This window comes from Pseudoliparis swirei, chromosome 16 (genome assembly GCF_029220125.1).
Source record: "Pseudoliparis swirei isolate HS2019 ecotype Mariana Trench chromosome 16, NWPU_hadal_v1, whole genome shotgun sequence".
In the NCBI taxonomy this organism is placed as follows: Eukaryota; Metazoa; Chordata; class Actinopteri; order Perciformes; family Liparidae; genus Pseudoliparis; species Pseudoliparis swirei.
The window spans coordinates 22,451,632-22,477,449 of NC_079403.1; the positions used below are offsets into that span (position 1 = coordinate 22,451,632).

General features: G+C 45.0%; 1 protein-coding gene across 5 annotated transcripts in view; it reads left to right on the forward strand.

Moving 5' to 3' along the window:
* LOC130206618 (intermembrane lipid transfer protein VPS13B-like) overlaps window positions 1-25,818 on the forward strand; it is a 401,351-nt gene that overhangs the window by 14,649 nt on the left and 360,884 nt on the right. For all 5 annotated transcript variants that reach the window (XM_056434667.1, XM_056434665.1, XM_056434669.1 and 2 more), the window contains exons 4-6: window positions 13,004-13,121; window positions 23,048-23,215; window positions 24,867-25,048. In XM_056434667.1, the coding sequence (XP_056290642.1) occupies window positions 13,004-13,121; window positions 23,048-23,215; window positions 24,867-25,048 (468 nt within the window). The remainder of the gene's footprint in view (window positions 1-13,003; window positions 13,122-23,047; window positions 23,216-24,866; window positions 25,049-25,818) is intronic.

Sequence of the window (25,818 nt, forward strand, 5' to 3'; positions counted from 1 at the left end):
CACTCGCTTTTATCTTGGCCTGCAACGTGTGGCTAAGAGAGGAAGAATGTAATGTGAATAATTGCCCAGTGTGTCACTCTCCATGCCGAGGAGGGAGGAGAAGGGGATTGCGTGGAGGCGGCATATGGTTAGCCGAAAAGATAATAAACATGTAGATCTTGACGTTGGCCATATTGCTTGTTTAAAATGACCAACGTGATAACAAGAAAATGATCTCCTGTGCTCCTAATCTTCCAGAGAGCAGAGATATTGGGATGCTGATGGTTTGAGATATAGCATAACAGAGATATTAAGTATGAGGTGAAATAATATTCACATTAGGCTTGAGATTTTAAGCCGTAGCTTAAATGTTTGCAGAATATAAATTTGACCTCAGGGTTTTCTATGCTTTATTATCATTATTATTATTATTATTCAATCACACTTTTATTTCAGACTCAAGATCCAGATAATACAAAACATTAAATAGAATACAATACATACAAAATCACAAGTAAAATAAATTTGTACACATGCATTACACATATTACACATATTATTATTATTATTATTTATTATTATTATTCAATCACACTTTTATTTCAGACTCAAGGTCCAGATGGTACAAAACATTAAATAGAATAAAATACATACAAAATCACAAGTAAAATAAATTGTGTCCACATGCCTTACACATATTATTATTATTTTTATTATAATATTTCACACATTCCCTTAAGAGGAGAAGACTAACATGTTCTCGTTCAGATTTGCGTGATAATGATTTCCAACATCATTTTAATCGGGGAAAGATGTGAAACCTTTCCGAGCCGCTCCGAACGAGCCAAACCAACGAAGGGTTAATCCCCGGCTACTTGTTAAAACCCAAGTACAACTTTGCAATCTGTTCTGTCTCACGACTGTGGGTTCAGACGTTAAAGATTAGTAACATTACAGACATTATACACTCAGACATGAGTCAAAAGCAGCTGTTGCAGACATTCAGAAATGTTAATTTTCAAACTATATTTGAACCTTTTTTTGATATTTAATGTTTCTGGCTATCGGCCAGGGGCAGGGCCTCTTGTTTTATTGGTTTGTCGTTCAAATTTAAAGGTAAAAGTTGAAGAAACGTCTTCCTTCATTACGCTGATGAAGACAAGAGGAGACCTGGGGATCCACGGCGAGGGCTCGGTCACGTCTTCCAGAGGATGGAATTGAAATGATTTCTTTTTTTTTTCTTCCAAAAGTACGGTTGACAGTTTTCCATCTCTCGAGTAAGCTGATGAATGATGACAGCACCTCCAGTTGTTCTGGAACCCCGGGTGTATGAAAAGCTACGCAAACGCAAAAGGCTCACGAAAAAAAACGGGGAAAAAATTCTGCAATATGGCTTTTTGGTATTTCTCAACACTGACGGAAAGTCCTCTCCCATTTCTCTCTCCGTTTGATTTATTCTATCTCGCCGGTTTCAGAACATTGATACTCTCCAAGAACACTTAGGCCTCCGCAGCGCATGCCTTCCAGCTGCACCTCACATGTGCAATTAAGTTGTCAGGAGTAGCCTCGGTCCTGGAGGATGGCGCTTACATCGTTCAAGGGGTGCTTATGTCTTGTATGATGTACTTAATATTAAGAAGAAACGGGACGATGCTCGTAAAAAAAAAGGTGGGATGCTCCAGATTTCGACAGATGAATGACAGTTTATGTTAAAATCAGGTCCCGGACGCTGGTTTACTCGCCAAAATAAGATACAAATATCTCTAGAATTTCCTTTACTATTTTAAAAAGGTTATTACTTTATTCCATCATTCAAGGGGTGCTTATGTCTTGTATGATGAACTTAATATTATGAAGAAACGGGACGATGCTCGTAGAAAGAAAAGGGGGATGCTCCAGATCTCGACAGATGAATGGCAGTTTATGTAAAAATCAGGTCCCGGACGCTGGTTTACTCGCCAAAATAAGACAGAAATATCTCTCTAGGATGCTCATTTCCTTCACTATTTGTAAAAGGTTATTCCTTTATTTCATGTCGGAAATAATGAGGATGGCGCTGACATTGTTTACTTTATTCCAAGTAGGAAATAAGTAATGTTTTGTTTGAATGGATTAACTACTTTATATATATATATATATATAAAACTGGGGACTAGTTCATATTTGGATTATAAATGAACAGGTTCGATAAAAGTGCGTGGGAATTCTCCCACGTGTGTCCGAGTGGACTCGACTAAGATGTGTGGCTTTTTTTGTGTGTGTGTGTGTGTGTGTGTGTGTGAGTGAGAGAGCGAGTGAGTGTGTGTGTCAGGGGGTCTGCGTGGAGTGTTTTATTGTAGCTAACACATTGCAGTTATTAGCATTAGGGGGTAGCTGTGCCAGCATAAGCAGCATGCCTCACATGCTCAGCCTGGGCTTGTGGTTAGCTGATGGAGACATCTGAAGGACCAGAGCCTCTCAGATCTAAATCAGGAACAATTTCTCCCTCTCTTTCCCATTCTCTCCCCGTGTGTGTCGTTGTCCCCCCTCCACCCCTACCATACACACACACACACACACTCTCTCACACACACTCTCCCTCTTGTTTCTTTTGTTCTCTAACCATTGTTTCCGTCACTTTTCTTCTTTTTTTCCTCTCATTTTGTTAATCTTTAGTCGTGAGGCAAAAGTCGTGTCAGGTGCAATACTATACTGAAAGTGGCGCTGCAGGTCACATGGTGGGATGTTGCCATCGAGAGGTCACTGGGCAGAGTTTCAACGGGCTCCTCCAACGAAAGGAAAAAAGAGCCGGCGGCGATCCCGATGTTCCAAGTTCCATCACGGAGCTGACATCAGCACCAGTCACCGGTTTGTCTGAAACGCCTCGCTTCTTGGCTTCTCATCAAGTCTTGGGATTAAGAGCGACTTTGACTTTGAATCTATTTTTTTCTTCCTGTTTGAACGTCAATCGTGGAAAACAAAACGTCGTCAGTGGGCGGCCGGGATGAAAGAACGCTGACCTCAGCGGCGCTCCCTTCCGCTTTGACGCGTCTCGCTGCTGACCCGCCTCGCTGTTGGGGAGGAATAACAAGCAACGTGGCTATTTTGTAACAGAAAGCGATTTCACGCGTGAATAACGCCGGCTTTGAGATTTACTAGATTAACGGAGGGTTTTTACACACTTTAACCGGAGCAGCGGCAGCTACTGTACCGGAAACACCAGATCGGTTACTTAGGTTTTAAAGACATGAGATAATGTCTTGGGGGGGTTGAACCCCAATACGACTGAATGGAGGTCCATAGAGGTCACATTTAGTAGAGGATAGCAGTTCAGGGTAAGAAATGTACATATTTTTTAGGGGGCAATTTTTTCCTCCACTGCTTGAAATCCAGGAGCATTTAAAAATAAATTGGGGGCACTTTTTGAAACTTGGGAAATAACATGTAACCTTTGTTCAAAAATAATAAAAATACTTATTTAGGCTTACAGTATATGAGCAATTGTCATAAAAATGGCAATAATAAGACGGTAATTAATAAGGCAGTAGTCTACAGATTGTTTTCTTACATTTTTTGAACGAAAAACAACATAAACCAGACAATCATATTCAATTTTATTCTTATTTCTTCGTGGTTATTTATTGTTAATACCTTTTTTTCAACAACTATTAACAATAATAACTCATTTATTTGTCTTTATAATTCAAAATGATATTTATTGATTTTTTTTTGGTGTAGCTACCTAGTACAGACACACAATTAAATTATCAGAATTATTCGAGGACATTATGGGGGCATTTTTTGCCACTCCTAGTGATATCAGGGGCAACATTATATTACTTAGGGGCAGTTTTGACCTCTGCCCTCACGTATTTCCAACGCTGCAGCAGTGACATGTTCTACTAAGATGCTGTGGGTTCGTATCAGAGCACTAAGGTTTGTGAGTCATGACAGTTAAAGTTGTTTTACTCGGGACCGTGTGCAGAGCTGTTTCTGTCTCTTAGCACACAGGTCACGTGGAGCCGTACGCGGAGGTGCCGTTCACCTGATGAGGTCCTGCTTTGGCTGGAAAACAAATCGGCGTGCGTGTGATTAACTCCCGTTTTAATAATCTAAACTACTGTTGGATACTTAGCTTGCATGGCAGCTGGTGTCACAAGGTTAGGCGAGAACTGCAGGATCACATATCGCACACGAAAACCCATTTGATCGGGCTCCAAGTCATGCGTTTGTGTGCGGTAATCCAAGAGCACGGACCAATCGGTGTGCTGCGTGGAGCTACAGGCAGCTATGGGTGTGGCTTAAGTGTGTTTGTGTCACAACTGGAGAATATTTACCTTTGCATTGAAAATGCGGAAGGTAATGTTTTGATCGTTGTGTATTTGTGTGCGTGCGTGTTATTCGCATAACTCAAAAAGTATTAAACCGAATCGCATGAAATTTGGTGGGATGATTGGTTATTATCCGGGGACCATTTGATTAGATTATGGGATCAATCGGGTCAAAGGTCAAGGTCATGAAAAGGTCGAAATATTATTTTTACCATAGTGCGGTCAATTTTTATCCAATTGGCATGCAACTAATGCCAAAATGTTCATAATTCAATGCCCAATCTTGTGATATGCAAAGGTATGCGCTCTACCGAGTGCCCGTTCTAGTGCCTCATTTTTTTTCTCTCTGACGGCTTTTTCCCCGACTGGAGTGTGATTGACGGATTCTTCCTACAATCACCTGCCAAGTATTTACTTTTTTTTTAAAGTGCCCGCCTTTCTCCAAGCAGTTTCCAATGTGACGACGGGAGTTTTACACTTTTCAACGTAGACTACATCACAGAAAGCTCTCCGCGCTATAAAAACTCCAAAAACGGACACTGGCACACGGGGAGGAATAGAAGTCATTCAACCGTTTAACTATCTTACCAATCGGGTGTTCTCTCTTCCAAATAATCCAGCCATGTGTAGCTATCCATTCATGAAATGAAATTGCACAGAAGAGCCTCCTTAACCCCGGAAATATGCACCGGCGTTAATTGTTTTGTCTTTTAAGAGCGGCATAGTAACGATGTAACCAGTCAGAAGCCACAGAAGCAGTGCATTGTGGATAAAAAGGAACATACTCCAACAATAGAAACCATAAAAATCATACTTCTGGATGTTCTCTTTATTTTTTAAACTCTTGACAAAATATGGTGTGAAGGAAAAAACTTGTTACCTTCGCATTGAAAATGCGGAAGGTTATGTTTTGATCGCCGTGTATTTATTTATTTATTTGTATGCGTGTTACTCTCATAACTCAAAAAGTATTAAACCGAATCGCATGACATTTGGTGGGATGATTGGTTATTATCCGGAGACCATTTGATTAGATTTTGGGATCGATCGGATCAAAGGTCAAGGTCAAGGTCATGAAAAGGTCAAAATCTTCTTTTTATCATAGCGCGGTCAATTTCTATCCAATTGGCATGCAACTAATGCCAAAATGTTCATAATTCAATGCCCAATCTTGTGATATGCGAAGGTATGCGCTCTACCGAGTGCCCATTCTAGTTTATGACGTGTTTTACGTTTGCCGGGATTGTTCATGGCGAGGTCGTCGCTCAATTCCACTTATGTTTATTAATTGCTTTGAATGGGACGTTCTAGATGTCTTCGTTTCGGTATTATTTCTTTGATTGCGATGTTCAGTCCAACATTCATCCATTTTCGTATGGTCAACGATCGGAGCAGCTATTGACTGATTAATTGGCCGTCTGCCTTTCCCCTGCTCCAAACTATCGTCATGATTAAACCCTTCTGTAGAAATGTGTCGGCGGACCTCGGGAGTTAGGAGTCCTTCGTCGGGTGGACGGTCCCCTCGCGGGGGTCCCTGTTGCTCTCCGTTGTTATTGGAGGCCGATATTAAACACGGCCGGTTTGACTTGGGTACAGCGGAGGCACTGTTGGCGGCGCTCCGCAGCATGACATCACCGGGGGGCTGTCGTGACTCCCGCCTCCCGCTTCAGAGCACAAATAGTTTTGTAATTGTGCATTCTCCCTTTTGGCGTCGGGACTCCTTTCCACGTCGTCGCCCCCCCCCCCCCCCCCCCCCTTCTGGTGTTACAAAGCTCCTGCGCTTTCTTTTTTAAATGACTCTGAATAGTTCCCACACGTTTGATCGTTCTCTGTAGTGGTCGGGATGATTATATGGAAGTATGACGGTTTGTAAAAAACACAAATTACAGATAATTTATTTGATGATACAGAAAATATTAACATGAAAGTAGCTTTGAAGCGGAGCTTTTTCAGAAAAGTTGATCTTCCTGTTACACTGGTTTTATACTGGTTATATACTGGTTTTACACTGGATTTATACCTGTTTTATACTGGTTTTACACTGGATTTATACCTGTTTTATACTGGTTTTACACTGGTTATATACTGGTTTTAGACTGGATTTATACCTGTTTTATACTGGTTTTACACTGGTTATATACTGGTTTTACACTGGATTTATAGTGGTTTTACACTGGTTTTACACTGGATTTCTACTGGTTGTACACTGGTTTTAGACTGGATTTATACTGGGTTTCTAGTGGTTTTACACTGGGTTTACACTGGTTTTCCACTGGATTTATTGTGGTTTTCCACTGGTTTCACATTGGATTTATTGTGGTTTTCCACTGGTTTCACACTGGATTTATAGCGGTTTTCCACTGGTTTCCACTTGTTTTCCACTGGTTTCACACTGGATTTATTGTGGTTTTCCACTGGTTTCCACTGGGTTTCCATTGCATTTATTGTGGTTTTCCACTGGTTTCCACTTGCTTTCCACTGGTTTCCCAGTGGTTTTACACTGGTCTCCTCCTCTGCTCAGAGAAACAAGGCTACAGAACACACCAGTCCAGCCAGTTAAAACACTGAAGCACATCGTGTAAATTTTTCTGGACATGTAATATTTCATTCCCGCAGTGAGAGTCAGGATTCTCTTTCTCGGTAGTGGGTTTAATTCCTCGAACAGAGGGAGAGAGAGAGAGAGAGAGGGAGAGAGAGGGAGAGGGAGAGAGAGAGAGAGAGAGAGAGAGAGAGAGAGAGAGAGAGAGAGAGAGAGAGAGAGAGAGAGAGAGAGAGAGAGAGAGAGAGAGAGAGAGAGAGAGAGAGAGAGAGAGAGAGAGAGAGAGAGAGAGAGAGAGAGAGAGAGAGAGAGAGAGAGAGAGAGAGAGAGAGAGAGAGAGAGAGAGAGAACATTTTTGTAATGAGATGTTTTCATTGAGATAATTATTCAGAATGTCACACGATGTGATATTCATCTGGGCTCTAATCCCTCCGATGCCATGGGATTCCAGCTGCACTGGCCTTTAGACCATGGGTCTTTACGTGCCGTGTGGGCAGCCTGCACGCGTGCTTTTGTGTTTAGTGTATATTCAGAGTGTATATTTTGGTATTTGTGCGTGGATTTCTGAGCAATAAGGCCAGTACTCTGCTGAGTTTGCTCGTGAGAGTGTGAGAAGTCCTGTGGTCTGGCCGCTTCTCTCCGTCTGGGCAGAGAACGACACCGCTGTCTTTAATCACGGCGTAATGGCTTTCTGCATTTGTTACAGTTTCATTAAAAACCCATTAGCGGCTAATTTCTTTTTCGTCGGGCCTGATGGATGCGTTCGAAATGCCGAGGGACGTTCAAGAAAACAGGTAATCTGAGTTCCAGTTCACATTCCAGCGGGGGGGGGGGGGGGGGTCGTCGTCATCGATGGCCGCCGCATACCGGTTTTTTTTGGGACGTCGCTGGAACCGCACCAAACCGGGACCGTCCCAAGCCGTGTGTGTGGTGGGGGGGCACTTTTCACGTCTCCTTCTCTCACTCCACCCCCCCCCCCCCCATCGGTGCCAGCTGGAAGCCATTCGTACGAGAACACCAGGGTCATCGGTGTTTAAACAAGCTTCAGTCTCGCTGGTTACGGATGAGACGAGGAGGTCTTAGAATAAGCATGAGGGGGTGGGGGCAAAAGAAGATCACATGGACACGGCTTGTAGATTAGCCAGATGAAAAGGAGAGGGATAATGTGGGGTTTGGTCCTATTCCCCCGGCAGCCCAATATTTGAGAGGTTTCTGTTATTATACGACCGAATGTGTTGTCCTGAGTGTTTTAGTTGAAGGAGGGAGGTCTGATTGCTGGATCCTCCCCAGGGACGGTGCTCCGTGGGCCCTGACATGTAGGGGGGGGGGGGGCTCTCTACTTGTCAGGACCCAGAAAAAGTGTGTTTGTGTTTGTATATGAGTGATTTGGAGTTGGGAGGGGGAGGGGTGGGGGTCTGTCTGAGATAAGGAGCTATTGGGTTTCCTTCATTTATTTTCTCACTCCATAGGCGTTCGCCCTCCACCGCCTGGCCTCCAATCTTCCGGGGCCCCGGCGCTTTTGATGTCAGCGTGAGTTCGCTCGGCAACCCGCGGAGGAAAAAACAACAATAACAAAGAGCGTGTTTATCCAAGCGATGGTCTTTCGGCGTGCGGCCATTAATCTGCTGAAACTTGTGTGAAATTGACCAGTTTGAACGAGAAAAAAATGTTTGGCTTTGCAGAGATCCGGCAGTTTGCAGGCGGCCGGGTAGTCGACCCGCTAATCTCTGCCAAACTGATTTTTTTCTTTCTCTCCCTCTCTTCTTTTTCTTTCTTTTCTTTCCCTGTGTGTTCAACTGAAATTGAAAAATTGCTTTGTAATTTGCGCTGGGGCAAAAAAAAGGGGGGGGGGGAAATGTCAGATTTTATTTTTTGAGAAATGAAAACGATGGGAATGAAAAACAAACCGGCAATTTATTTTTTTTGTTTTCGTTCGAGGCCAACACATGTCAACGTGAGAAGCCTCAAATGGCAAGAAATAGCAGCGCGGCCATTATTCTGTCCCCCCCGCCCCCACACACACTTCACACTGAGTAATGTATACATTGTTTCCAGCGGTGCTAAAAAATGATTTGGGAAGTGTACGTTCAACTTCTCGAACAGAAGCCCGCGGGAAAAAACACACATTTAGAATTAAATTACATTTAGTGCAACTTATTATTTCGTCTCACATTTCTGAAACTTCGCCAACCGTATTTATTATATTATTATCTTTTGCAAAGTTTCACTCGGTCCACAGTCGCTCTCCAGACACGCCCCGCCGTGGCCGGTGGCGGCCGAGGCCCGACGTGGTTTCTGGTGTCTGAGGGTCGGAGCGTGTTTGTTTGCACTAGTACGACTGTGACAGTGTCTGCAGAGGTGCTGTTTTTAATAGCTGGAGGTTGTGTGTGTGTGTGTGTGTGTAGACTTCGGCTAATGTGTCGAGCAGCTCCGATGAGGGTCGACCCTCCAGACGGGCTCAGCGCACCCGCCTCCTGAGCCAGACGTCTGCACGGGGGGGGGGGGGGGGACAGAGGTCAGGCCTGGCCTTCCTGTGCCCTAACCCTCCATGGGTGCCCACTTACCCTCTGAGTAGGGGGTCCCCCCTCGCCTGTCACTCACACACTGCCAGGACCCTGCTCCTTCCACCCCCCCCCCTCTTCTTTTGTTCTGGTTTCATTGTCTCTGAGTTTCACTTTCTCTCCCTTTGCCTCCCCCCCCCCACACACACACACACACACTTATCTCTTTGCCTCTTTCCCTTTTTTTGCTACCGTCATCTTTAGTCAACAGCTGAGTTGACGTGCCTGCAGGGGAAGCAAACCCCCCTCACACACCCCTCCCCCCACTCCATACCCATCTGTCTTTTCCTCCTTCTCTATCCCCCCCCCCCCTCCCTCGTCCCGTGCCCGGCCGTGGCATTGGGAGGGGGATCGGTTTACCCGGCAGCAGCTGAGGCGGCCTTCATTTGTCCCAGGGCTTCCCTCTGAAAAAAGGCATCCCCCCCTCCCCCTCTCCCCCCCTCCCCCCTCCTCCTCTGGAGAATTGCTCACTGCCCACGGTGACATTGAGCGCTTAATTGCGCTACTTCCAAATTTGGCAGTCTTGTTCTTTAGTGGCAGTTTGAGCCCGTGGTTGAACTCGATGTCCTCTCGGGCCTGCAGGGCCCCGCATTCCTTTAGGTAAAGACACGAGCGTCTGTAGGGGGGGGGGGGGGCGGGCGGCGGCGACGACTGTTTCTCATTCTGATGCGCTCGCAGTGCAGCGTATCGGGATGTAACCTGAAAGGCCTCAGCAACGTCTCTCCGGCGTAACGACCTCGTCGTCTAAACCTCTAAATGTTGCACAACGCGGCGTTAGAAGTGAGGACAAGTTCCCAAATGAAGTGTGAAGAACGAGCAACGCAATTTACATCTTGTTTTTCTTCCTATCGCACACACACACACACACACACACACACACTCACACACTCACTCTTTGGAGCCCTGATGAAGTATTTATTTTTCTTTCCCCTTGTGTTTCCCAATTCCCACCCGCTCACTGATGGGGAGGAGCGGCCTGCATAGGGCGGCACCGCAGAGAGCCACTGATGTCAAGTGTAAATAGTTCTCGTCTCTTTTGGCAATTGGGTGTTTGACGCACTGGGGGATTCTCTCTCTCTTTCTCTCTTTCACTCTCCCTCTCTCTCACTCTCACTCTCTTTCACTCTCCCTCCGTCTCTCTCTCAATTCAATTCAATTGGCTTTATTGGCAACAATATTGCCAAAGCGCTCTCTCTCTCTCTCTCTCTCAATTCAATAGGCTTTATTGGCATGAATGTTGCAACAATAAGGTCTCTCTCCCTCTCTCTCTCTCGCTTCTCTCCTCTCCTCTTCCCTTCTCTTCTCCTCTCTCTCTCAATTCAATAGGCTTTATTGGCATACATGTTTCAACAACAATATTGCCAAAGCTCTCTCTCTCTCTCTCGCCCTCTCTCTCTCTCTCTCAGGTAACATTTCAAACCGTGTCAGACCCACCGGCTGTGTGTTAACTGTGTCCGGGTACACGTCTGTACCCAGGCCGCGCGTCATGTGACCCGTCGTGGCTTTTCATTCGCTCGCCTCGCTCCGATGAAGTGCCCGTGCACCGAGTAGCCAAATATATTTGGGTTTCTGACACCTCGTGTTTACATTGGTTCTGGATAAGAGGTGACTCCTGATCCCTCGTGTGAATGCCAAACACATGTGATCCCCCCCCGTCTTTGCCCGGATTGTCTGACTAACTCCGTTACTGCGGTAACACCCTAATCAATGCCACACTGGGGGGCAACTCTACACCTTTTTGTTGATGATCCCTCTAATCTTTTTTTAAAGAATGGCTCTAATGTATTTTCTTTCTTTTCTCCCGACCTTCCTCTGTTGCAGGCGTATGTCTCCTGTGAACACGAATATGAGATATTTGTTGAGTAGAACTCTCGCTGTAATCGTCATAGTAGTTGATGTAATATGTCGTGTGTCGAGTCGTGTAGTTTTTTTGGGGGTGTTTTTTTTTACAGTAGTGCTGGCCGCATTTCTAAATTTGTCAAACATTTGTCGTCTGGATGCAGAAACAGATTTGACACATTTTCATGTCGGATAAAGAGCCGATTAAAAAAATTAAATAAAAAAAAAAGCCGTCAACATGAGTTCCTCCTCGGGACTCGGAGAACGAGACCGCGGAGCTCCGCGGCTAAAACTTTTGGAAAAACGCTGCGACCCCAGACCCTCCGGAGAAGGTGACAATCTGCTAGTAGAACGATTTACAAGTCCACCCAGTCACTCTCTTTATTGGTCCTGGAGCTTCTCCAGGGTTTGTTACTCGATGACATCAGATACGAGAGCCTTGTTTTTCCACTGGAATCTTTAGGAGAGCGATTAAAACATTTGAAGTATTTTTGTGGATTTGCTCAGCTTAATTTGTGCCTGCTGCCTGCAGTAATCTAGTCAGAAGTCCTGAGCCGTCAGTCCTCTTTGGTCCTCGTGCCCCCCTGTTGTTTTAATTGCCCCTCATGTCTTCGTCTCCGGGTCTGGAGCACGACAAGCTGAACCAATAAATAACCTCCTCATCCCCAAAATCTTGGCTGATTTTGTTTATCTTCAGGCTCATCACTGAAGGGGATGTCCAGTTCTTTGTCATCCTCACACACACACACACACACACACACCTCGTCTGCATTCCTGGGCTTAGCGGGCCGCTGGTCGGTGAGTGCGGATGACATGTGCTGTTGTGGAGGAGAGACCTTCACCCTCATCCCAAAGCCCAGAGTTTATTTGTAGAGCCCACGGTGATGGTTGTTAAATGGGCTCGGGGAGGAAGGTTCCAGAAGCACTGATCACTCTGGTTTTCCCTGCCCCCACAGCCGAGCGGCAGAAATTATTCTCATTCCCAACAATCGGATTTCCCTCGTTAACAAGATGAAGACGGACCGGTTACGACTACGGTTACGTTGTTCTCTATTACTAAGAGTTTGAATGTATTTAGCTTGGTAAGCGATCTACAGGGTTCGTACGGTCATGGAAGACCTGGAAGGGTTCTGGAATTTTAAAATGGTTACTTCCAGGCCTGGGAAAATCCTGAAAAAAAAGAAGTAAAGAAAAAAGTTTTGGAAAAAGTCATGGAAATTTGTTATAGTCATATTTGCATTTACTCTGAGTTATAAATAATGATTATGACGCTCACAATATAAGCCGGCATACGCGCTTTCATAGTCGCAAAAAGTGAACTTGCCTTAACTGAAAAGATGTAAATGTTTATTCTTTGAATGAAACTATTGTTTCTCAGTCATTTGTGTCATTTAAGGTTATATACTGTATACATTGGAATTTTCATTACTTTAAATATGACATTTTCTCACTTTTTCATGTATACACCAAGATTTTCGGTCATGGAAATTTGGTGTAAAGTCCTGGAAGCCCATCGGTCACCGTGTGTATGACCCCTGGATCTCACTCCTCTGGGAGGGAGATGTGTTCCACCCGGAGAGGGAAGGAACATTAACTGTTGTTTTGGCTGGGGGCGAATTAAAATAGCCATCGACACAAACATGTTGTACTTCTGTGCGGTTGTTCTGACTGCAACCTGATTAACACACACGCCAATAACATAGTGAATGCTCTGAAAAAGTTATTCAACACATTGAGCATAACTATCCTAACCCGTGTTCACTGCCTACCCTCAGGATGACCATGAGAGCGGCTCCAGCTCCACCGGCCGCAGCGTCTCTGACGGCTCCAAGGCCGTGGCCAAGCCCCGCCGCCCGCAGCAGGCGGCCCCGAGCGACCCGGACCTGCCCCCAGGTGAGTGATGGCCCGAGGTGGGCCGGTGAGGGCTACTCCGCCCTCCCTGCTCGGAGAAATGACCACCGGGGCAGCAGGCGCCGTGGGGGAGGATGCGAGGACTGAGATTAGGACCTATTACGCTCTCGTCTCTTTCTGCTCGGCCACGAAGAATGCTAAATCCACTGGCTTGCATAATACTTGCAGGTCTGCTTGGGACTTCACATATAGGTATTACCTATCTACCTATTACTTAAAGATGATTTTTTTTTTTGGCATGCGCTGCATCTTTAAGCAGTGTAAATCAGCCAGAGAGGGGCAGGGGGAGGGGGGGAGGGGGGGTTGCTGTGATTAATCACACCGTGATGGCTCTTATCAACAAGGCCACTTGACCACTTGCCTCCTACAGGGCCATGGCTTCACTCCACCACTTTACTACCACCTCACAAAGAACAGCCTTGTTTGATCGGGGGGCTTCGGATGGAAGATATTTATGACTTTTGTAAAAGCCTCATAAATATATATACGTATATTTGTTTAATGTATTTGTCTGCCGACACTCGACAAATTGAATCCTATTCAAATGTGTGCTGAAGTGTAAAAAGGTATGCAGAGCCTCAACAATCGCATAACGTAGAACCGAGGAAACATTCTAGGGAAAAGGGAAAAGGTGAGACATTAAGTGGAAGAGGGGATAAGAATAATACACTAGCGTTCAAAAGTTTGGGGTCACTTAGAAAAAAGAAAAACAACTTAGAAATGTCCTTATTTTTTAATGTAAAGCACTTTTTTTCCCCAATGAAGATATTAAATGAATCATAAATACTCTCTCCATAGTTAATGTGTAAATGACTATTCTCTGGTGTTTAATGAAGTCTCTACAGAGGTGTGTAGAGGCCCATCTCCAGTGTTCTAATGGTACATTGTGTTATCGCCTTAGAAGACTAGCGGAGGGGTAGAAAACCCTTTTTATGTGAGCGCAGCTGAAAACAGTTATGCTGGTGAGAGAAGCTATAACACTGGCCTTCCTTTGAGCGACAAGTCTGAAGAACAACATTAATATTTCCAATAAAAATCATTATTTCGAACCGTGTCGATGTCTTAACTATATTTTATATTCATTTTGCAATTCATTTGATAAATAAAAGTGTGAGTTTTCATGGAAAACACAAAATTGTCTGGGTGACCCCAAACTTTTGAACGCTCGTGTATATAAAATGTAAAGAAACGATGCAGCTTTTAAGACAAATGAGGACAAATAAAGGAGAGGGGTGGCGGTCTGGAGCTTTTCAAGAGCAAGTTCACGGTGTAACACCCAAACCATGAGGCTCACTCCCAGAGCCCCAGTGTGCGTGAATGTCTGAACCTCCACTCCTGGCTGCTTGTATCTGGGGAGGATCCATTTCCAGGCCCGATGTTATGAGATAATATCTCTCCCCAGCTGTTAAAGCAGGGTGCCTCACACACCAGCAGCTCCCTTTGGGCCAGCGTCCAACAGATCCCCCAAGGTGCGCGTGTGTGCGTGTGCATGCATCCATGTGTGTGTGTTTGAGTGAATCTGTGTTAAATTAAGCGCCCACCGCTCCAGCGGTGGACCTTGTTTCAACCCATTACAGGCTGTAGAGACAACTCTGGGGTCAAAGGTTGCGGCACCTCAATAACAGCGAGGAAACAGATGAACGGCGTAATCCCAGCCGTCCTAATTAAAAAGGTGGAGGTTAAAAGGTAGACGGGGTAAAACTAACCCGCTATGAGTCAGACGGAGGATGTTTTCCTAAGAACGAGACACAAAACAAAGCCGTCATGAGTCGTTAATGTGGTTAAGGATGTTTTTATGAACGTGTGGACACAGCTCACAGACACATTGCCATTGATTCAGAACTCTAACTCTAGATTAGTGGTTCTCAACTTTTTTTTCCAATGATGTACTACGCTGTGAAATATTCTTTCAGCCGAGTGACCGCCCAACCCGTGCAAAGCATTGGTCGTTGAAAAAAACGACGTATTACACAGTGCTGTGCCATCAGTGTCTGATTTAATATAGAATATATAAGGATGTTTAATGTCGTTGTGAAAACATACATCGAAATGAAGTTGGCGACTCATCAGTCAGTACAGCAGCAACAGGTAAAAACATGTATAAAAACATTAAGACGGGACATTTTAAACAATATATAATTAAGTTTATGGACGTACACTTATATTTTATTGAATATTTATGAAATAACTATTTTTAAAGGATAACAAAAAATATATATATTTAATATACCCCCTGAAATGCCATCATTTTAATATACATATATATATGTATATATATTTAATATACCCTCTGAAATGACATCATTTTAATATATATATAAATATATATATATTTATATATATTAAAATACCCCCTGAAATGACATCACATAACCCCATTTAAGAACCACTGGTATCGTGAGTACGATATTGTAACCTTGTTACATTCCATACCATGAGTAATACCATAGGTAATACCATTATAGTTATAGTCCACTGGTGTGGATGTAGTGTTTCCATGACTGCCGTAGAGTTCATCCTGAACTATCCTGATATGTTGCTGTCGCCCCCCACGGTGCTTTTGTTTTGATACCCCTGATAAAGACCTTTCAGGGTCTCCGTCCACACATGGATCTGCTATCAGGCCTGAGGTCAGGAGCTTGTTCTCGGCGGCACGTCAGAGATCCTCATGGACTCTCCTCTGATGCAAGTGGTACTATTATAATATATAAGATGTTACTAACATCTTCGTGTCCACATTTTTGGGGGGAATTTTTGCTGTGCAGCATTTGAGCTGTGTATGATGTTTCAATTGCTTTACTTTTTACTTCTCTGCTTCCTCCGTCTCTGCTTCCTCGTCTCTGCTTCCTCCATCTCTGCTTCCTCCGTCTCTGCTTCCTCCATCTCTGCTTCCTCCGTCTCTGCTTCCTCCGTCTCTGCTTCCTCCATCTCTGCTTCCTCCGTCTCTGCGTCCTCGTCTCTGCTTCCTCCGTCTCTGCTTCCTCCGTCTCTGCTTCCTCCGTCTCTGCTTCCTCCATCTCTGCTTCCTCCATCTCTGCTTCCTCCGTCTCTGCTTCCTCCGTCTCTGCTTCCTCCATCTCTGCTTCCTCCGTCTCTGCTTCCTCCGTCTCGCCGTCCTCATCTCTGCTTCCTCCGTCTCTGCTTCCTCCGTCTCTGCTTCCTCCATCTCTGCTTCCTCCGTCTCGCCGTCCTCGTCTCTGCTTCCTCCATCTCGGCTTCCTCCGTCTCTGCTTCCTCCATCTCTGCTTCCTCCATCTCTGCTTCCTCCGTCTCTGCTTCCTCCATCTCTGCGTCCTCGTCTCTGCTTCCTCCGTCTCTGCGTCCTCCATCTCTGCTTCCTCCATCTCTGCTTCCTCCGTCTCTGCTTCCTCCGTCGCTGCGTCCTCGTCTCTGCTTCCTCCGTCTCTGCTTCCTCCGTCTCTGCTTCCTCCATCTCTGCGTCCTCGTCTCTGCTTCCTCCGTCTCTGCTTCCTCCATCTCTGCGTCCTCGTCTCTGCTTCCTCCGTCTCTGCTTCCTCCGTCTCTGCGACCTCGTCGACAAACCTTCGGCCCGTCGTTTGCGTCCCCTCTTCAAAAAAAAAAAAAAAAAAGGACCAAAAACAAAACGCGGCCCGACACTAAAAAGCAGCCACCAGCAATTATCCAGTCATTTGGCCCTAAGCTCTCACATGCTGGATGAATTTATCCTCCCTGTTTTCTCCCTGTGGTGGAAAATAGTGATGTTAATTCATATGCCATGGGATTGGTAGCCACACAAAAGACCAAAGACCAAGTGCTTCCACCTTGGGCGATCCTGCGAGTGATTATGTTTACGGCTGCTTGTGTGTGGGGTGGGGGGGGCGGGGTGGGGGGGAGACTCCAGCGGGGCCACTGTTTGTGAGAACCGCATTTTCTTCCGTTCCAGTCGAATCCTGCTCTGGCACTATTCAACGGCGTTTGGAAAATGTGTTTTTTGTTTTACGAGTTCAAAGAGATTTATTAGATTTTTTTCCCCCCCGCTAAAGTGTCAGGTCTCACTTTCAGCCGGCTACCTGCGAGAGTCGTCGGGGGCGGATCAAAGTTCCACTCGAGATTTTTCAAAGCCGAACTCTCCTCGAGAGGCACGTAGTTGCGGGCGCATTAGGACACTTAGCATCGAGTGTGATGTGTTCCTGCCGTCTGACACGAGTCCTTCTTGTCACATGTGATAACTTGTTATGTGGGATATTTGATTGAAATTGGACACTCTGCGTCTGTTAGCATCGTGTCAACGTGGAAACACACATCTGACTCGTTTACCCACCAATGTTTTTATACCAACCTTTCCACTGGGAGTACTGGAGCCTTTGGGTGAGCAGTTCTTCTATCTGTCTCTGTTGAATTAACACGTGGAGCTCGGTTTCAAAGTACGGGGTCCGTGTTCTAATCCCAACCATAGACTTTATAAAAAAAGTGGACGTAGTCGTTGTGATGTCACCAATTGGTTTGTGGACTGACGTTATGAAGCATTTTGCCCGTCGCCATCTTGATTTTTTTGCATCCGGTGATTGGAAGTTACCGTATTTGGAGTGCGGAGATGAAACTAGAGATTTAGACCATGAACTCATGTTTACAATGTTTATTACTAAGGGGATAAATCAAGAGTCATTTTCTCACAGACAACTGGAAGAGTCGCCCCTTCGTGGTCATTAGAGAGAATGCAGCTTTAACGCATGAAGCGTATACTTCTATACAATCAGAAGAGTCGCCCCCCTGGTGGTCAGTAGAGAGAATGCAGCTTTAACACATGAAGCATAGACTTCTATACAATCAGAGGAGTCGCCCCCTGGTGGTCAGGAGAGAGAATGCAGCTTTAACACATTAAGCATAGACTTCTATACAACCAGAGGTGTCGCCCCCTGGTGGTCAGTAGGGATAATGCAGCTTTAACACATGAAGCATAGACTTCTATACAACTAGAAGAGTCAACCCCTGGTGGGCAGGAGAGAGAATGCAGCTTTAACACATAGATCATATACTTCTATACAACCAGAGGAGTCGCCCCCCTGGTGGTCAGTAGAGAGAATGCAGGTTTAAGGCACTTTGGCATCGACTTCACTCTTATTTTGTTAATTTCTTGAGATAACAACTGCCGTGTGTGTGTGTTGAAGTGTTGTTTCCCACCCCGACCCAGGATGCTCATCGTCCCATGGGCTACGTTCAGTGTTCTCGTACACTCCAACGTTTGCTACTTCTTTCACGACGTGTTTAGGTTGCATGCATACGGACCGGTTGTGAGAGATTTACTGTGTTTCTGTCGCTCTGTGTTTGTCCAAGAATTGTGCGCGCATGCACGCTTGTGTTGTGTAAGTACGCGTGTGATTGGAGGAGATTGAGATTTGCATGGGCTGGAAACGCAAACACACGGTCCAGTGCTACTGCTGTCCTGGTACCGGGGCGGGGGGGGGCTCGAAAACTAAATCAATACAGCATCTGTTCTGGTATTACTGAGAACTGCTACCTATGGATGGGGAATATCTCATCCTGGTAAAGGCTGGAGCTTTCTCCTGCTGTACCATGCATGGCCGGGTTCTGTGAATCCACAGTGTTACTGCGAGAGGCCCTGGAGCCAATCGGAAGGCTAGCATCGCCAAGCGGTGGCAGTGGCCTTGTAATAACATAGGAAGGAAGTCATCCTTGTACTTCCTTGTATTTTATAGATTAAAGATACAAATAATCTGTTAGATGAGCAACAATTTGGGCACTCTGGGTTCTGCCTCCTGGCCAATCCTATTGTCATTTAATTCCTGGATATATTGTACTTGTATGATGTAATGCATCTAATCTGTAGAGTGATGCAGGTGTGTCTACACACATATATACCAGATATGTGTGTGTTTATGTACATATGTAGACGTCCGGCTCGGCCAAATGAGGTGACCTCTTTGTATCTATTTTTATATATATTTATTTTCCTGTACTCTAGGTGGGTGTACAGGTGAGTGGGCTTGTTATCTGTTTGTATAAGTCAACAAAAAGATGAAAAACAATGGAAATATCAGTTAAAGTACATTTCTACTATCTTTTGTACCTCAATATTTCCAAATATAAAAATAATGTTGTGGCGTATCCTCAACATATTAAAAGGTGCTACGTCCCCACAGTAGCTACTACACGAGTTATCTTGGCCACATCGCTAACCGGACTAATTACACTCCAGGGGAAACGGCAGCGGGACCAGCTCACAGTCCATTTATTGTCCGACGGACTTGTCAATCTTCCTTCTATACGGCTAATAACGGGAACGGCTGATCGCTGCTAATACTTTCCATACGCAGGAAAAAATGGTGAGCAACCGGACAGTATAGTGTTTCTTTCCTGTCCTGCACAGAAGAGAGTACTTCGCCTGTTCTGAGATCACATAAAGGAGCTGGTTTTTCCAGTCATTTTATGGTTGAACAGTTTTAAGTGGGCTCCTTCCCTGTGGGCCGCGGCACAGGTGCTGGCTGTGTCAATTGTTTACAGAAGTTCAGAGCGGCGCGATGGCTCACAGAGAGACGGGATCGGGGTGGAGGTACAGCAAGTGTAAGAGAGTGCAAAGGGAGAGAGAGAGAGAGAGACACTCTGACACGGGTAAATTAGATCCAGAGAGCGAAGTAGCGGGAGGTAGAGTGCCTTTTTTTTTTTTTACTGCCTGGGCTGCAGGTGCGACGGCATCTTTCCAACTGACCCCCAGAACCCACGAAGGCACACACACACACACACACACACACGGGCCACATTCATGCACGCAAAAGAAAAGCAACCCAGGCACACACACACACACACACACACACACACACACGGGCCACATTCATGCACGCAAAAGAAGAGCAACCCAGGCACACACACACACACACACGGGCCACATTCATGCACGCAAAAGAAAAGCAACCCAGGCACACACACACACACACACACACACACACGGGCCACATTCATGCACGCAAAAGAAAAGCAACCCAGGCACACACACACACACGGGCCACATTCATGCACGCAAAAGAAAAGCAACCCAGGCGCACACACACACACACACACACACACACGGGCCACATTCATGCACGAAAAAGAAAAGCAACCCAGGCACACACACACACACACACACACACGGGCCACATTCATGCACGCAAAAGAAAAGCAACCCAGGCGCACACACACACACACACATACACACGTGCCACATTCATGCACGCAAAAGAAAAGCAACCCAGGCACACACACATAAACACACACACACACCAGGGCTCCAGACTAACTTTTTTAACTAGGAGCACAGTCGCTCCTAACTTAAAATGTTAGGGGCGCCAAAAAAAAAAAATTTTTTTTTGGGTGGGTCAGGGTCAAATGTGTCTTGGGTTTTTTTTTTTTTTTTGCCGCGCCTTCTATTCATGCAGTCCATTCACGCACCTCACTGTTGTGTATTGATCAGACAAGACACGCTTATCAACTCCAGTGTTTCCGATCACTGAAATCGTATCTGCCGATCACACGATAATACGATCACTGAAAAATCAGTATCCGATCCGATAATACCAAAATCCGATCACGGTGTTTGATTGAAGCATTATATTTTATGTGTATATTTTTTGCCTAGGACTGAAATACATATATAAAGCAACTCAAACACACATCTGCATTATTCATTTCCTGGAACTCTTGGGAATCTATATATAGGACTTTTTTTAACATACTGACTTTTTTTTAAACTCTTCTTCCTTGGTCAAAAAAAATTAATGTTAGCATAATTTAAGCTAAATCTCAGAAACTATCTATAAAGATACATCATTTTCATTTTTACTTTATATGTTAGTGTATGATTTCGACACATTTTTTTTTTTTTGGATGTTGTTTCCGTGGTTCTTTCTTTCTCTTTCTTTTAAAACGGATGTTGTCACTTAAATCCTTCCTCCTTTCTAACTTTATCGCGCGCCCTGCTCGGAATGTGTGGAATGTGAGCATCAGTCTCTAGGGCAGGGCAGTGAGAGTGAGCGCTGGAGTGAGAGATTCAACTGGGGACGGGGGACGCGCTGCGGGTGTGTGATCCCCTCGTGACCTTCTCACTCTGCGGCCCCTCCCTCGCCTCTCCTCTAGTCTCGCGTCTTTTCACACATTAGCCCCCTCTCACACACACACACACCCCGGACTCCGTCAAAGCACATGCATGCATGCAACGCCACGCACCCCAAATGTCCCGAACACACATCGCGTTTATGAGCGCGGCGTTTGTATGATGTCATCGTCTCTTCCTGCCACTCTTGTTTGGTCAGGCAGCCAAACGCACACACACACACACTTATTTTTTGGGGGGGGTCAATTGGATTATGCTAATGCCCGGACGGGGCCGAGTGCTGCACAAGTGGCAGAACAGTTCACCGATTCATATAAATATTTTCATCAACACAGCACCATTTAGTCCGGCCCAATTATCGGTTCTGCTATTTTTCTTCTTCCCCGGGCCAAGGCGCGTAGATACAGGAAGACAAACATTTGGTTTGGAAAAATAAGGGAAAAGCATTAAAAGGTTTATATGTTTTAACTTGTAGCGACGGTGTTTAACAGTACATGAGAGGAATGAATAATGCCATTGGTCCTGTGGTTACGGGGATTTATTGCTGTATATTTTCATATTTTATGGTTCAAAACTCCCCCGTCTGGAATACGTTCACTTCTTTTTCTTACTCGGTTGAGTAATGACATGAGCATGTATGTCTTTTCCCCGCGAAGCTTCTGTTTCTGGGCGTCACTGTGGCCATTAGGAGGTATACCGGTAACACTGCAGGATGGCTCCCCCCTCCCCCCCAGGTGCTCTCTCATCCCTCCGCCGCCTCTTCAACACACAAAGCCCCCCCCCCCCCCCCATAGATTGGGATCAATAATCCTCTTTTTTTCTTCTCTTAGTTCAAAATTGATTTCTCGTGCCCTCACTCTCACTTTCAAAGTGCCCGTCTCGTTCTATCCGTATCCCGTGATGCGTTCAAAGTAAAAAAAAAAAGTAAAGCGACGACATAAACCGGTAGCCATCGCACCGTAAAGTGTGTTTTCGCACGCTCGTTTTGTTTTTATTCCTCGTCGAGACCCCGAAGACCGTAGCTCTCGTCTTGTGTAAATATGTGTAAAAGATGTGTACGCTTAATCCAATAAATGTTGCGTACGTGGAAGTGAACACGCGGGCTCCTCTGGTTTTAATGGCCTTGGATGGGGGGGGGGGGGGTATGTTTAAGGCCTACTTTTGGGGTTAAACGGGGACTTTTGAGTGGAGAGCCTCTTCGGAGATTCATAAATCCACCCAAGATTTGTAGCGCCGCTCGGGCAGGGGCGAGCACGACAAATGTTTTCTTACGGATATTTAGCTTTTTTTTTTTTCTTCCTTCGCTTTACATGTCCGAGGAACAGAACCGAGGCAACAAATAACATGTCAGGCCCTCCTCGTCTTATTTACGAGGACGCCAGGGGTCAGTGGTATTGAGTCCAGGCTTTTAGGGAATGTGGGTCTGGATTTAACCTTTTTTTTTCTTTAACGCCGTCTCAGTCAAAGTCATTTTTATTGCCAATTTCATCACGACATAAAGTGAGTAATGGTAAAAAAAAGTGATAAATATGTAAAATAAAGTAAGTGCAAAGAGTTAACAACAAAGACAACTTATCATTTATAAATTAAGAACCATTAAAAAAAGATATTTGAATCTGTATTGTAGACAGGCATTTGAGATATGAGTGTAAAAGTCTAAAAGTGGGGAGAGAGTTCAGCTTCCTGTCTGCCTGGTGTAGGACGCTGTTGGACAGTCTGGAGTATATTAGTCGGCATATGCTAATGTGGCTAAGCTATTTGTAATGTGCTATGCTTTTTTGTGTGTGTGCACCTTGTTCGTTACCTTTAACGTGTTCCTCCTCCTCGTGTGTTTCCGCAGGTTACGTGCAGAGTCTGATCCGCCGCGTGGTGAACAACGTGAACATCGTGGTGAACAACCTCATCCTCAAGTACGTGGAGGACGACATCGTGCTGTCGGTCAACATCACCTCGGCCGAGTGCTACACCGTGGACGACATGTGGGAGAGGGCCTTCATGGACATCGCTGGTGAGCAACGGCTGCTTACCCCCACATAGTGGGATTAACTAGTAAATCCACTGAGACACCAGCCTATATACTACAGTAAGTGTTTCAGTTTGCTAGTTCAGACTGAGGTCAAACTGACAAGTTTAAACATTCATGGCTCTGTGTGTAAATGCAGCAGAGGAGTCCGCCTCCCCCCGTCTGATTGGAGGAGAAAAAACCTCACATTTCAAACGCACAAATTACAAATTCTTCTCAGTGGGCTTTACAATCTGTACACATACGACATCCCCGACCTTTGACCTCACATCGGACCAGGAAGAACTCCCCAAAAACAAATCTTTCACGGAGGAGAAATGGGAAGCACCCTTCAGGAGAGCAACAGAGGAGGATCCCTCTCCAGGATGGACAGAAGAACAGACGTCATGTGACCAGAATGAAGCAATACAGAGTTACATACACACATTTAATGAATGTGACAATGTATGAATAATTCGTAGTCGGCGTGGACCACGATCCCGGCCTCCATAATCCATGAAACAGAAGGAGGTAGAGAGGACGGGGGGGGCATCAGCAGGGCCATGGCAGGAGGTATCAGACACAGCCAACAGAGGAGTCATGGAGTGGTCACTTTCAGTCACTTTTATCACTGTTTCACTTTCTTGTTAAGGGGGGGGGCTATTCCAGCATGTAAGGCCAGGGAGAGGGGGGGGGGCTATTCCAGCATGTAAGGTGAGTAGTGGATACAACAGTAGTTACTGGCATGCAGAAAATGAAATATCTCATGTTTCAAGGAATGATGAGTCCCGTTATCAGGCTGTCAGGAGTGAGTGGCAGTTGGTAATCTGATGACACACACACACACACACACATGCTTGTATACGTTTGTGTTTAATGATTCCTCTGCACACATACAAGTCTACCGCATGTACACTACCGTTCAAAAGTGTGGGGTCACCCAGACAATTTTGTGTCTTCCATGAAAACTCACTTTTATTTATCAAATAAATTGAAAATTGAATATAAAATATAGTCAAGACATTGACAAGGTTAGAAATAATGATTAATATTTGAAGTATGAATTTTGTTCTTCAAACTTCAAGCTCAAAGGAAGGCCAGTTGAATAGCTTATATCACCAGCATAACTGTTTTCAGCTGTGCTAACATAATTGCACAAGGGTTTTCTAATCAGACATTAGTCTTCTAAGGCGATTAGCAAACACAATGTACCATTAGAACACTGGAGTGATAGTTGATGGAAATGGGCCTCTATACACCTATGGAGATATTTCATTAGAAACCAGACGTTTCCACCTAGAATAGTCATTTATCACATTAACAATGTATAGAGTGTATTTTTGATTAATGTTATCTTTATTGAAAAAACAGTGCTTTTCTTTGAAAAATAAAGACATTTCTAAGTGACCCCAATCTTTTGAACGGTAGTGTGTGTCGACCTGTTATGGGTTCAATGCAGAGCTATACTCGTTATTCAAAATGTCTGTCATATTCATTGAATGTGTTTATGTAACGGTTCTTCCTGATCCGATGTGAGGTCAAAGGTCAGGGAAGTCGTATGTGTACAGATTGTAAATTTTGTGATTTTGGCCTCGATAAAATAAACTGAATTAATTTCTACTCGCTCCTTTTTAATTTCTTTATTTTCCCCCTCCAGCTCCAGAGCTGGTCCTCAGGAAAGTGATCGACTTTGCCGACTGCACCGTGTGCTTGGACAAGAGGAACGCCAGCGGCAAGATCGAGTTCTACCAGGACCCGCTGCTCTACAAATGCTCCTTCAGAACCCGTCTCCACTTCAGCTACGACAACATCAACTCCAAGATCCCATCCGTCATCAAAGTGAGCGACAGGGGGAACCGGCCCTATCTTAAAAAATAATAATAGGGGTTTTAAATTGGTATCGTTCAAACGTGTCACACATCCTAGTGATGGAAAAGTTTCAATTAGTCATCAGCAGCTCGCCGTTGATAGAGCAACGTTTGGCCTTCTTCTGTTAGGTTAGCTGCTCTCCAGTCAACAGCGAGATAGTGGACTAGGTCCAGTCCATTGTTCTGGAGACGTATGAACGACAGCTGCTTGTTTTCGCACTATTTCTACTTCCTGTCCTAAAAATGCTCAAAGATAATCCTACAACTAATGCCCTGTCATTGTAGTAGCATCAGTATTTAGGGACTTTTATCAGCAGCTTTTCTTGGTCCGCTTATCTGAAAAATGGCACTTTGTTTGAGTCGAAAGCCACTTGAGAGAATCAAATGCTCCTCCTATCTCGGACAAGTTAATCAATGTTCAAGAACCGGTCGACCATGTTGGTGGAATTGAGAACTCCCAGTCGAGATCACAATCTCATGTCGTGAAGCAACTGCTTTTTGGATGAAACCCTCCGATGGGTGGCAATATCTGTTTATTTGCTAATTTTTCCGGATGGGAACAAATAACCGTTCTTCTTCAGCTGTTGATGCATTTTTAACCACTTAAACCAGGGGCTTGAAATCCAGGACATTTCTAATCTGGCCTGACATGAAGTGTGGCCGTTTTTTGCGTTCTCGTTTGGTTCATCTTTCCACTGTAACGTTAAGTCGTGGGAACACATTTAAAAAGCAGATGTGGCT